Genomic DNA, 14,663 nt, shown 5'->3' on the forward strand with positions numbered 1-14,663 from the left:
CATAGATGAATCTGCTTGCCTGCCTGCTAATCAGAGCTAGATGCGTCGCAGGCTATTGCTATGCAGGCACCGCCCCTGTGCTATTCTTGCCGTTTGCCTTCATCCTCACTAGTTATATTGCTACTCTTCCAACCCTGCACATCTGCAGGGTTTCTCCATAGCACTGTCCTGTGACTGCTGTATGGCTCTCTGGGCTAAAATGGATGGAGTGTGTCTGCGATGCAGAACCACCACAGACATCTTTCTTTGGTATTTTTTTTGTGCTCCTGGTGTAGAGAGACATGGAGTGAAAGACATTTACTTCTAAGGTCACCAGCTGATCCTTTGCTGTGTTGCCTTCAGACATTGGAAAATTTAACTTCAATATTCCTCGTTTAATGAGACACCAACCAGTATATGTACCTATGAGTAGAGATGTAGAAGGTATGTGGGATATAGGCACACACACAGATACACACACACACACAAAATAACAGTCTCTTAAATGATAATAGTAACCACAACATTTTCATTCTAGATCTCCACGACAGTTTTGCCTCTCAGATTTGTAAATATTACCACAAAAGAGATCTATCCATATGTATCTCATGCGGAAGCTGACCAGATCCATCTCTCTGGCAGTTTGAATCCAGGAATTAGCCCTCCAGTGAAGATTTATTTCAACCTATGAGAAAAAATATCATTACCGTATATGTAAAAATTCAAACTATTAAGGCAACATGAATTAAAAGTAAGCAATATCACAAAGGTTGTCAATTATGTGTAACATGAATGAATTTAATCACAAAAATATTCCAAATACAGTCATGATTATATGAGTTATTCATACGTCAATTAGAAAAATTAACCAAAAATATTTTTCTGAATTTGATTTTGGATTCATAACATTTTATAACTGACATGAAATTGTTTGTGAAATCACTATGAAATATTTGCCAAATATGTGATATATGCATATTTTTCTCTTACTGTTACATGTCTTAATTATTCCCATTTTGCCAGCTATGGATTATTTTCTAATTTCATAGTGCTACATTTTTATGTTCAGACCATCAGTCCAAAACTGGCTTAGTTTTGTCTTAATTACATGCTAGGAGGAGCTGACCCCCCTTGCCTAGGCAGATAGTGTTTCTCTAGAGTTTATGATATAGGTTTTCTTATTGCTGTAGCGCTTTTCAAATTTGTCATGAAAATGTCCTAAATCAGTCGTTTTCACTTGAAATTAAACAAAACCCTTCTGTAATTCTGAGCTATATATAGCACATATAGCTCATATCTGAGATGGCAGTGGGGATTCCCAGTTTGAAAAGTTGTTGTCCTCCTAAATTTAGGTGCTTCTATTTATTCAGGAGTGCTCTGGTGTAGACAGACAGGCACCTCGCTGCCTTTCAAATTCCACTGCAATTCAGGCATAAATAGGGACCTCTCAGTATTTTACCTAACTTTCCAAAGAGGTCTGAAGAAAACAAGATTATAATGTGGTGATGGCAGTCAAAGATTTGTCCAGAAAATAAACATCATGTGTACTAAACACTTCCTTAACCTTTACATTGTGAACATAGGTATCCCACATGTGAGGAGAAAGTCGTCTCCTAGGAGGGAGTCTATGGGATGCTGGCAGAAAAATGTTCCGTCCTCCCACCTGGGCAAGAAGTACAGGGAGAGGAAGGAGGAGGCACAGGGACTGCCAAGAGATGATTCAGCTGTCCTGAGGCAGACAGGTTCTTCTCTTGGCTCCCACTCTCACCTCTGCTTTAGTTTTTTTGACCAGGGATGGTCTAAATGAGAATACATACCCACTTCAGTAAGCAGCCTCTGATGTTTTGGCTTTGTAGACATCAGGGTCAGAGACAATAATTATTTTCTCTCTGAGCTCCTCTCCTAATCCCAAAAGCTGTGCATTCATGGCCCACATCACTGAGACGAGGGGACGTCCCAATGTGCTGGAGCCCCACAGTTCCTGTGCTGCCCAGAGAGGACAGAGATGTGAATTCAAGCCCTCTCTGATCAAAAAGCTGGTTCTCTCAAATCTCTAGCAAGTGATCTAAATTCTAGGATATGGTTAAACACTGTGATGTTCTATCACAAGTAATTTTTCATGTTCTTCTGAGCATCTTTAAAGCTATCAATCAGCTCTGTCAGGTTTTACTCCTAGTACAGTGCATCAGGAAAGGCCAGGCAGTCTGGGTCCCCAGATCCTGTACCTGCCTGGCTTTTGCCCTATACATTCAGTAGAAAGACAACTGCCTCCGTGGAATTCTCTAAGGCTGCTTAGCCTTGGGGTAAGGGTGCAAGGTTCCTTAGGCACTTACTCTGAGAGGCTGAATGTAAAGCATAGACACTTCTGCAATAAATCCACTCCAGATCACAGTTTTACTCACCGTAGGTGAGCATGCGAGTAGGAGCAAGTCTCATTAAGTAAAGCAACCAAGGAGTAATGGAAAGTGAAGATTGACTGGAGTATAATTTATATTTCTTTTTGACTCTATAAATGCAAGTGTATCAGTATATGTATTTAGAATAGGTAGTTAAAAAAAATGCACTAAGGTGGTTACTTGTCACTCACAACCTCAGATTGTTATTGGTTTAAACAGCTTTTTCCTTCTCAGGTTGCTTTATAGCATCAGAACCTTTGCCAATCTTCTGCTCAGTCTAAGACATCTTATCATGAAGTGGATAGTTTGGATAAACCCTTCTGTTTGTATATATAATGCAGCAGGCCCATCCTGTATCATAAAATACCGAACTTTATAAGAAATTAAATATTTTTAACAAATTTCATTCTTGTTCCAAGGCCTCCAAGACCTTACATAAAGGAATACATGGAAAGTCAATAAAGCGGTACATGAAAGTCTTTGAACAGATGCATTTGAACAAGTGTTTTGTTGTTAGTAAGACTGCTTGTAAGTTGGAAGTTAAACCATGATTTCCTGAATGATGGACGTGTTTAATCTTACTTTTTTGTAAGGCTTTTATTTTGACTTGAGGTCTGCATGTAGCTGTAGATTTTAACTTGGTTTATATTGTTTCAAGATTTTTGAATGGGATTTTTGTCATTCCATAGCCATTATGGCTACCAAAGTGTGATTTGTCTGGTCTGTCATCAATGAGGAGTGGCATTCAGCACAGACCATTTTTTTCTCAACAAACGTAAAAGCAACCTCATTAGTAAGTCAGGTAAAAGGAGTAGTATATTCAAAATGATCTTTAAAAATTTAGGCTTAAGTCCTCAGTAATGTATATTTCCTAGTTCATTAATGCAGAAATACTGCACATAGATTTTAATCTTAGAGTTAATAATAAAAGCAATTTTCACTAAAAATATAAAAACTGTAATGGTAGAATCATGATATTGCATTTAGCTCTCCCACAAAAAGTCACTTTATTACTTTCTTTTGACACTTATTTTCATTCTGGGATTAATTTTACTATATAAGGGCTTCTTAACTATTCTATTAAAATTTCCATTCAGAAGCAATAATATCTAAGAGTGAATAATAGTCATGTAAATCATTATTTCATATTAATGTAAAAGATTTTGTAAGTTCTTATGAATTCTGCTGACATGCACAATTGTGAAAAGGTTATCTCTACATTCTGCAGTGATATGCGCTGGAACAAAGGAACTATTTTAAAAGCATCAGTGGAGTACATCAAGTGGCTACAAAAAGAACAACAGAGAGCCAGAGAATTAGAACACAGGCAGAAGAAATTAGAGCATGCTAACAGAAGACTTCTACTCCGAATTCAGGTTTGTATAAGAGCGTCGCCAGGAACTACAAAGCTTTCTAAGTACTTATCCCTCATCAAATTTTATTAATCTATATCATTTTTTCCCCAAATGGCGTTTATTAAAAATGAATTGGCTTTCCCTATTTATTGCTGTGTATATTGGGGAGGAGGTATTTTTTAGATTTCTAGCAAATTCCTTTGATAATTAGACCTTATATAAAGGAATACATAGAAAGTTAATGAAGTATTTGTACAAACAGTTTCCTTATGTATGTATTAGAGCCAGAGCAAGACAAAAAAAGGAAGCAAAAAAGTATGTCCCTGCAGCCAAAAACTGATGCTGGACACAAAATTCCCTTCAGTATTTTCATTTTCCCTTTGTAACCATTTCACGTTACACTTTCTTGGGTATAGGGTGCGATGTTATACCTGCTTGTGACATGAAGCAGCAGAATATGGCCCTGCATGGCTTGAAATGCAAGATTTGAATACAGACACGTATGAAGACGAGACAGATAGACATAAAATCAATCATCTTATATATGGTGATTTACACATAAATCTGTATATCATAAGCAACATCAAGTAAAGTATCTTCTGTTTCTCTGGATAGCAGTGGTTAACAAAATAGAAAGTTACAACGTTTTTCTGTCACCTTTATTGGGTTCAGTATGCAATGGTTTTAGAGAGGCTGTCCTACCTCATGTTCCCATAGGACAGTTGCTTAACAACAGGAGGGGAAATAAAAACACTTGAGTAGCAAATTTTCATAGATTAACAATTTCACATTTTAAAATGTAGTCTCACAACTGGACAAAAGGTATAATTAATTTGCATGTACAATCCGTATACTTATTGCAATAGTTCTGAAGACACTGTTTTGTCTTTTAAAGTCATTATCTAATTGGTTTTTTTTTTTAAATGTTAGGAACTAGAGATCCAGGCACGTGCACATGGCCTTCCAGTCATGTCTTCACTTAGTGCTGTTGATTTAGCTGCCCAGGTCATCAAGCAACAGTCTTATCCAGAGGAGAACTCTGTAGACTACTCTCAACAAATGCCTCTGGCACATGGACCAAATTCAGATGTTTGCGATGGATCTACAGCCTTTTCTGATCCACTTTCACACTTCACGGATTTGTCCTTCAGTGCAGCTTTAAAAGAAGAACAACGGCTAGAGGAAATTTTACTGGATGACACTGTGTCACCATTTGGAACAGACCCACTCTTGTCCTCCACATCTCCAGCCGCATCAAAAGAGAGCAGCAGGAGAAGCAGCTTTAGCACAGATGATGGAGATGATTTATAAAAGCAGAAAGGGCCTCATACTTCTCTAAACCACTTGCTAAAAGACTGAGTTGAATGTAAGCATGGCGTTTGTGCTTATTTTAAATACCAATAAGGAGAGCCACTGTGAAGAGAAGTTACTACATGACAAGCATTTAAATCAACCTTTACTTCACAGGAAAATGAGATGGACATGAACTCAACTCACTTTGCCCCAAATTCACACCCTCTGTTCACAGCTGACATTTGCACAACTCTTTCTTCACTGGGATGTTTTTACTATCGTTCCATGACTTTTTACAGTGCTATGAAAATGGTTACCACAAAAGGAATACCCATGTTACAAAAGTATATTCCAACTCTCTCTTCAATTTGCATTCACTATTCTCTGCTATAAACATGATTTTTAGTCATTTTTTAATTTCTCTTTTTTATATAACTAAAAATTCTACAAAACATGAAACAACAGGGAACTATTTAAGCTGGGAACTATAGAGATGTTACAGGTTTTAAAATAAAAAAAACCAGACAGTAATGCTTTCGCACAAGTGGAGTGAGCATGAAATTTAAACTCTGTAGGCTTCTCTTTAAAAGGAGAAAATCCATTAAGCTTTTCATGGAATTCCATTTTTTAAAAATTTCATTTGTATAAAAAGAACAGGCTTTTCATATATGTTTTAATGATACAGAAGAAAAATGGAAAGTAACATAATGACAGAGACTCAAACGAATTCAGGCAGAGATATGACGTTTCAGCAGAAAGACTGTATGGATATAGAAGACTCAATAAAGATACTCTGTGTTACAATTAGCACAATTTAAAACAAGCACTACCAGTAACAGTGCTATGTCAGCTTCTTATTCCAAGAATATTGAAACCGTGTCCTTTTTTGTGTGGAAGAGATCAGAATTCAGGGACACAACAGTGTGCTTCTGGACAATGCTTTCAGTGTCCTTTGGCAGTACAGTAAGGTTTTTCCAAAGGGACTCTATCCATACGCATACCTTTGATCCATTTGGAAATGGAGGGAAATGGCAAGATTCACATTGCATACACTTGAAACAAAGAGAATTTCATTTCAAATTTGGCTTCGGATTCACTACAGAAGAGCTGAAAAGGAAGACTTTTCAAACCGAAGGGGACATTCAGAAGTGTTGATGTGATGCACTGCTTCTCATAACTAGCTTCCTAGGAGAGGGCATTCAGAAAACATGTTTTGATGACTCAGTAAAGTCTTGGCAGTTAGAGGGCAGGTAGAAGGCATATCATTTCTATATATAGTGAAATTCTGGAGAGTGATGTATGTTCCCGGGGGACATTAAGTGCAATCATTGTAATTGTAATATTAATACATGGGAAAATAAGCTGGCACAGGTTCTTCATAGCTCTTCCTCTACCAGAGCCAAAATATCATATTAGAGAGTTCTCTGATGATTCAAAATATGTTTCAAAAGTGTGTATTAATTTTGCTGTCACTGAGCCTGCCTCACACCCCAGAAGTGTCACAGGATTGGAAATAGTACAAAGAGATTAAAATGGATTGTTGTTTGTGTTAATGTTTGAAATGTATTTAAACATATTATTCAAGAACAGAGCAATTGTTTCTTCCTGTTGCCTCTTCTGTTATTGGTACCTGGGTCCTCCTCACAGTCCTTGTGAGCTTTGTGTTCCTCCAGGGACATAGCCCATTCCTGACCAACTCAGAGTGTGTCACAGTAGTTTCTTAATTGGAAAGTTAGCAGTGGGATAATAAATTACGGATGGCTATGGAAGACGATGGAGTATCCAATTTCACAAGAATACTTATGTTTTTAGGAAACTTAAGGATTTTTATGAGCCAATGCAAACTACTTGGATGTAAGCTGAACAGAGCAGAACTGATCTTCTTGTTGCATATGTGTGGGGTCCCAGACAGCCCAGCACACACCTGACCCTCAGAAGAGGCTAAGATATGCTTCTACTGCATGGTTAAAAATAATAACAACAACAAACAGTCTTCTGGTCATTTTCTTTTATTTTTTAGCACAGAAGAAAGGAATGGAAAGACAAATGAGTATTAACCAAAGGCAATTGAGCATAGAACTGATCAGCATTTTAATTGGAGTGCTTCTATAAATTAAACTCATTAGAAGAGGAACCCCTTTGTCATAGTTTTGCCAAAGACTAGCTAATATTGACATTTGAATACAAAACGTGATGAATTAAAAGTAACACTTATGCCCACATTATGTCTAGTGTAGGATGCATATTGTCCATTTCAGCTGATGAGAGGAGGGCATACTTAGTTGATATCAAATGCCATTTGTCTTTGTACTGCAGTTTCTAATACGTTAGTTTTAAATACACCAGTGTGGATTGCTCACAATGGAGGAAAAGAAATTAAATATGAATATATTACATGATTTTCCCATTGAACTTTTACATGGGAGTTAGACCATACTTCTAAACTATATTGACTTTAAATAACATCCTGAATTTCATCACTTTTATAAGCACTGTTCTAAAAAAACATTATAGCGTATCCATTAAATTTTTTAATGTTGATTTTCATTCTTCTGACAATTGCTTCAGTCTAAAGCACCAGATTTTTTTTTCTCTTCCTGCATGAGAAACTTAACAGAAGATAGTGAATGCTTCTTTTGCAATATACTGTATTGCATCTATCATTAAACATATTCAAGCTCTGTTCATTCACACAAAATTCCCAACCTCCTTTCCCAAAACACTAAATGTATCCGTACCTGTAGGTGTGTATTATGGCAATGTTGTTTCACTACCATTACGGTTTTTCTAGTAGGAAGTCATCATAATTAATGTTTTAGCTAATAACTATATCCTGTATTACAGCATCACTCTTGAAATTAAGTGGTGATACAGGATGCAAGAAACTGTAATCTAGGACATTCGAGGGATAAATAGATGGTACTGAAGGCATTTAGAAGATGTGTGTGCTGGTAACCATATCCCAGACTTTCTGGAATAAGCACTCCCTCTCCCACCCCAGGTTTGGTGAGGCTGCTGTGTAGCTGAGAGGACTTAGAGCAGAGCAGAGCATGGTCCTACCGGCTTGCACAGAGGAAAATGATTTCATGACTACAGGGACAAATCCTGACATCCTTCCTCAGGCAGAATTTCTTTGCTGTCCATGCGAGTTTTATTGGACTAAAACATGGTGCAAGCGAAATACACATTTAGCTATTTCCTACAGAGATCTGTTTAATGAAATCTCATGAAAGAGATGCATAACATGTCTGTGGCTCCAGGCCTAGAAAAGAATTTAAGGACTTACAGAGTTTGACCTCAAGCAGGGCAGGGGGTGAGGGAAACTGGCTATTTTTGTCAAGATGTATTAAATGGGGAGATCTTGCTTCCTTTCAGTAGCAGCTGTTCAAAGCTGGTGGACATATTCATACAGAATACACAACACAGTGGACTGATAATTACACAAAAGGAAAGGGAGATGAAATATTAACATCCTGTTTAATTCATGAAATGGATATAGATACTATACCAAGAACAGAAACCTAAATTATTTTGTTGCGCATGGCGTGGATAGTCTGAAAACCTACAGAAACAGTTTTAACAAACAGCAACACAGTTGCTTTATACAGTAAAATAACTAAATATAATTCAGTCATTTAATCTTAATAAGAACATTGTTATTATAATACCTTTTGACTTTAATAGGGCTGTATATATGAATGGAGGATATAAAATTATTGTAATTTAAAATTATGTTAAGTCTCTTAGATAAGTAAAGGCATTTACATTACTATTATGAGACTGTAGAATATTTTTATAATAATTGCTATTTTTCATTGTTAACCGTATCGTATCTTGTTTTCTAAGTCAATGTATGCAGACAGAATGTACTTTATTACGCAGTGTACATGCAATCGTTTTAAAATTACATTTTATACATGCTGATATTTTATGTTTATTATATGAATACAATTAAAGGACTGAAATTAAAACATCTCTTTATATGTCCCTTGTGAAACTTCGCTATCCGGTCCTTCAAAGAATGCCATCACAAGACAATATAATAACATCCGCTAAGAACATCTGAGATACCTAACAGACAAAACACTTCACAACTGCTAAACATTTAGTCCATTATGATACATCATGATCCAGTAGCCTCCCATTAATAAAAATAATTGATACATTCTTTAATATGGTCTCCTGCCATCTGCTTATTCCTGCTGCTAAGGCTTTGATTTATGGAAAGTGTTTTCAGAATGTTGCAAAATTGCTAGCAGGCATGATGATATCAGTTAAATCACTAAGAAGCTCTACAAAAACCTTTTAATGTACTAGATGTTCCCCAGACAATCTAGGATAAACAGAATATTGTATTTTAAGATGTAAAACATTTTTTTAAAGCTGATAATTATGTAGCATTTGGAGCTAAAAGATACTCTTACTTAATGAATCAAGTAAGGATTCGGATAGCATTTTGAATTCCTAATATCAAAAGTGCTGCTTTCTTTAGAAGATATTTGGTGCTTTCTGTGCATGAAATGATGCAAAAGTTGTTGAGTAGTAATATATATTTCAGCTATAGTTTTGTAATAGTTCATTGTTTCATGTAAAATAGTGCTCATTGTTTGTGTACATCAGATAAACACTCTATTTGTAATAAAGATGTTCTCCAGGCTCTTTATTTCATCAAATTGTCAAGACACCCCTATCAGTATTAAAACAGAATATTATTTTAAATATTATTTAAAGTTCAGTGATTAGCCATGGAAAGAAGCTTTGCTTTTTTACATATTTATTATGCACTTAGGATTTCATCATAAAAGGTACTCCGCTCCTTTGTGAGGGACTGAGAACCCTCAGTTCACTTTGAAGAAAGGCAATGCTCAGCCTGTTGCAGACTCAGACACTTAATGATTAAATAAACAGCATCAGAAAATAAAATCAAAAGTTATTTCAGAGATTAGAAAAGCAGTATGTGATACACTGCTTGATTAAAAGTAGCGATATTTGCAATTGACAGACAAACAGATTTAATGTCAGCATCATTTGTACTGACAACCAATGGGAGATTAGAGGAAAATGTATGAAGTTGTGATAATAATCAGACCAAAAGTCTAATTATAAAGGAGGCTGCAGCAGTGAAGTATGTTAAGGCTTATTGGTTAAATCGCTGGTACCCATCAAGTTAAATATATATCAGTTTCATTAATTGGCAACCACAAGACAAGTGTTCTATATTCAGGGTGGTGATGATTTTGATATAATCCACCACATTGTGGTTAAGTATATGATTCATGTAATAAGAAAAAGGTGCCTCCAGGCTATTGTTCCTAGCATGGATTAAAATTTACATATTGCTTCTCCTTATGTCAAAACATCTGGTGCCTGCAAATGCTAACATTTTGTTAAAAAGTTTCACAAGATAGGAAAAGTGGATTGGAAACATTGCATGTGAATCATTCAAGCATTATAATGGAATAAGAGGCTGAGTTATGAACTGGCAGATTGAACAATAGTATAGTCAAAGAGATTCATATGCTTATGAGTTTGATAGACAACACTTTGTATAAGAAGGGGAAATGCCCCAAATCATAAGAAATAACCTGTGGTTTTTTTCAAAAGTCATTGAGATATATGATCTTGGTTACTTTCCAAACTGCATTTTTAGCCCAAATAAGATCCCTGTACCTAAGTATGTGTACTTAGTGTTAAGATCATGGCTAATACATTCATTTCATTCATGCACTTTAGTATGTTGGCATCCCTATGTGCCAGGTAGTTTCCTCAGAAAATTTCATGACTCTTATTTTTACTCTTCTATTTTACAGCAGTATAGCAGGGTACAGCAGGGTAGATCTCAAAAGATTTGGATGGACAGTTATCCAAATCATCTTACTTCCTTGGAAAACCTAGCAGCTCTTGCATCAGCACCTAGACCCTAGACTTAAGATTTTTTTCCCTTTGATTTCTAGGTGGGACTTAAGATGTTAATTTTCACTTATTAAAAAAAAAAATTTTTTTGGTGCTAGGTTATCCAGAGAGCTACATCACAGGTTGCTGCCATTAGCAGATACATTAATGTTGGAAACTTCCCTCTGTGTGAAAGGAGGCAATAAACAGTGTTTTCTGTGAAATGCCTTGATTCAAGTGATACTATATCTATTAATTTTCTGGAATCAAAACATAAACATTCCTACATGGGTGTTGTGTTTGCAAAAGAGGATCCATTCAGAAAGTAATGCCTCCCCCAAAGTGCTTTTGCATTTTAAAAACTTACTCCTTGGATTAGAAATTTACTTTCTCATTTAAGTCTCTGGAGTTCAAGCCTGTAACATTTATGTGCCCTAAGTCACCCCCTGATGATACCCCAGGGATGTCCCAGGACAGCGTGTCTGTGCAATGCAGATGGCTGTGACAGCAATCACTCTTTTCTGCAACCAGTCCCACTGCCGGTAGAGTCAAATGAACAAAGCCTCTGGTGGTGAGCCCTGTCCTCTCATCAGTTCAGGGAGGAACACCTCTCCCCAGCCTCACTTTCCACCTGGATTTCTTCCTCAGAGCTGGCACGTCTCCTAATCGTTCTGTCTCAAATCCAGAGCGGGGTCACCTTGCAACCCTGCTAACAGGTTCAAAATCTGTAAGTACAAAACTGACGTTACACAATCTGATTGCCCATGATAGCAAGCAAGGATTTGGCAATGGGCTTGAGCTCCTCTGCAGACCTCCCAGGCTTCCTCCTACTGAGCCTGAGCAGGGCTTGAACAAGAGGGTAGCCAAAGCCCAGCACAGGCCAAGAGCTCTCCCTTCTACAAAGCCAGTGAGAACCTTGGTTTTCTGAATGGTGGTTGACAGGAGTTTTTGGTTGGGTTTTTTTAAGCATTTTACATAAACATGCGTTTGTACATTATAGGTACTTGTAATGGACTTGCCTGCAGTTACCAAGTAACTCCAAATTATTTGTTTAATATACAGAATTTGGAAAAAATCTATTAGCTAAGTATTTTACATAGTCTCCCAGGAGTAGGCCGAGTTAAAGGAAATGTGTCTTTTTAAAACATAAGATGGTACCATTAAAAATTATTAATATAATGTCTTGTTACCATTAAAAATTATTAATATAATGTCTTTTTATCAGTTGATCTGTGGCATGGGCATCTTTCCTCATCATTAGGCGATGGAACCCAAGAAAAAATCCTGCATTGCTACAGACCCATCAGGAAAGTAAAGTGAATACCCAAAGTCATTGCAGAAATACCATGCCATTGTTTCCACTGGAAAGCAGTTTCTACTGCAGGACAGCTAATATACGGAGCCAGCTTGCTTTAAAAACAAACTGACACAAAGCAATTTAGTCTCACTGCAAAGTAAGGTAAGCACGGTCAACTGTAAGCATGGACCAGAGAACTGACTTCTGCAATAAACACTCCAGGGCCATTGTCTCCACTTGGGAATTTACACTCTAAATTACACTAAATTTGACTTGCTTTTTTGCAGTGGGTAGAGTATCCTTTGGGCAGGTGAAAGCAAAGCCTGAGACAGCTGAGGTTAAGGAGCATGGAAAACAAAAGAAGGTACATTCTTAATCCCAAAATAGCACAAATGGTATCTGGTGTACCCAAAGGAAGACCTCTGCTCACAGGCAAACGTCAGCCTGAAAAGCAGGCAGGGGAGTATTGGGCTGGGCTCTGGCAGAGCCTGTCCCTTCCCAGAGGAAAAGAAACGACCTTATTTCAGGGTATTTGCAGCTTCCAGTGGGGTAAGTTACCTCTCCTCACCCACCTCTCTCACATCATTCTCTCCTTTTTCAAACTGTCCCAAATTCTGGAGGATAAAACACAAATATTCTTCCCTCCTGTCCTTACTGCTTTTCCTCCTTCAGAGGCTGGTGCAAGTGTGAGGAGCATCAGCTCCTCCCGCTTGTCAGAGACCAGCTGCAGTCTCAGCTGAACCTGGCAGATCAGTCAGTGGTTTAACAGGTTAGTAGCTGTGAAACAATACCAATGCACTGCTGGTGACAAATAGTTATATAATTATTTAAAAGGCCAGAAATGGTTTTCTACATATCTTGATCCTCAATATTACCAAATGTGGGAATAAAATAAACTTATTTGCCCTTTAAGCCTTGCCATTGCAGAAGAACTAACTTAGTTTTGATGCTCAGTGTACTGAAATCCACTAATAAATAGATGTTTGGTTCCCTTAGGCCCCTGAAATCCCAAACTGAATGGTTGTTTGCTCCAGGCACTTTCAGTGTTACCAGGAGGTGCACATGGCTTGCTCTTGATAACCTTGTTGGTGGGAGCAGACTTTACATCAAGGGTCTGTTGGCTTTACTGGGGACTTTCTTCTAAATAAGGGGTTTTATGGTTAAGCTTACAAAATTATCTTTTTGACAGGCCAACAAAAATATGCTTATTACTGCAGCTATCAGCCTCATGTTCTATTTTGCCAGTGTAGCAAGGCAGAGAAATAAATACATTTCACATGAAAATATTTGCAAAAATGTGCCTACTAGGTCTTTCCCCTTCAAAGCCCGTTTTCTGAAGGAGATGTCTGGAGTCTCAATACAGGCCATGTATTATTTTGTTTTGGGGAACTAAATTCTTAAGTGAACTGAGAGCAAGTGAATTGAGACCGTTCTCAGGCTGTTTCCGTGAGACTGCAGCTTTGTTATTATTCTTTCTGTCCTTGCGTAACTGTATTTTTAAAGCGCTTGTGCTAGACCATGGTACCAGCCAGAGAATTAAAAGCACAGAGACAGTGATCTGATTGACAGCTATTGTCCAAATCAGTTTCATATATGTACTCTGAAATATGGACACGGATTCTGTGTACTGAAATAATTAAGATCCTCAGCGTCCTCCTCAAATTCAATTCTATCATGTGGAGCAAAGATGTTGCTCAGAGAGTGACACAAGGAACTGATCCTGTAGAAAACATTGCAGTGATATTGCACTTTCCCAAGCTTAGAGACCTGTGTTTCTTTCCTCCTTTATGAAGTAACTCCATAAACATTGCTTTTCTATTCCATTATTGGAGCACATCTGTTAGCAAGAGGCTGTGGAAGTCTTATTCCTATTTAGCACAAGGTCCTATGGTATCTTCCTCGTCTAGGAAGTATAGGGATACTTAGGTCGGTATTATAAATAATAATACTTGTATGTGGTGCATGATTCTAATGATGTAATTCAGTTTCAGATTTTTACTGCCATTCATAAACTGCTTCAGCAGACTTCTTGTAATTTATGATATCAATAGAGCCCCTTAAATTACATCCTAGATTCTGCCATGTATTGCCCTATGAAGGGAAATGGCTTTGTATCCAATATCACTGTAAGAGGAGTGCTAAAGGGAGAATGAACCACAAGTCAAGTGCCCTTTATTGACAGCGAATATTGCCTTCACAGTGTGCAATATGTGAGAACTGAACACTTGAAAAAAACTGGTGTAATCCTCAACTTAACTGTTTGCTTTGAAACTATGTGGAGTTTCCTAGCGCTGGTTTGAAATAAGCTTGTCAAGGTCACAAGAAAGGTGAGGTCATCTTTCACTGTGCTGTACTTTTTGGACCCACAGCTTCTAACTCTGAGAACATCAGGGCCAAAATAGCTGCTGCAAAATTTTGGCATTGTCCAGGCTGACTCAAGAGCTTCTTTCT

At 37.4% G+C, this 14,663-nt stretch overlaps 1 protein-coding gene across 3 annotated transcripts in view; it reads left to right on the forward strand.

The window, feature by feature from the left end:
- TFEC (transcription factor EC) overlaps window positions 1-9,600 on the forward strand; it is a 99,820-nt gene extending 90,220 nt beyond the window's left edge. For all 3 annotated transcript variants that reach the window (XM_087764876.1, XM_087764877.1, XM_087764878.1), the window contains exons 7-8: window positions 3,604-3,751; window positions 4,661-9,600. In XM_087764876.1, coding sequence (XP_087621002.1) covers window positions 3,604-3,751; window positions 4,661-5,041 — 529 coding nt within the window. In that variant the 3' untranslated portion in view covers window positions 5,042-9,600. The remainder of the gene's footprint in view (window positions 1-3,603; window positions 3,752-4,660) is intronic.
- The last annotated feature ends 5,063 nt before the right edge of the window (window positions 9,601-14,663 follow it).

The sequence above is a fragment of the Nipponia nippon genome, unplaced genomic scaffold, assembly GCF_047370975.1.
Source record: "Nipponia nippon isolate SJK-2023a ecotype South Korea unplaced genomic scaffold, ASM4737097v1 scaffold_3, whole genome shotgun sequence".
NCBI lineage: Eukaryota > Metazoa > Chordata > Aves > Pelecaniformes > Threskiornithidae > Nipponia > Nipponia nippon.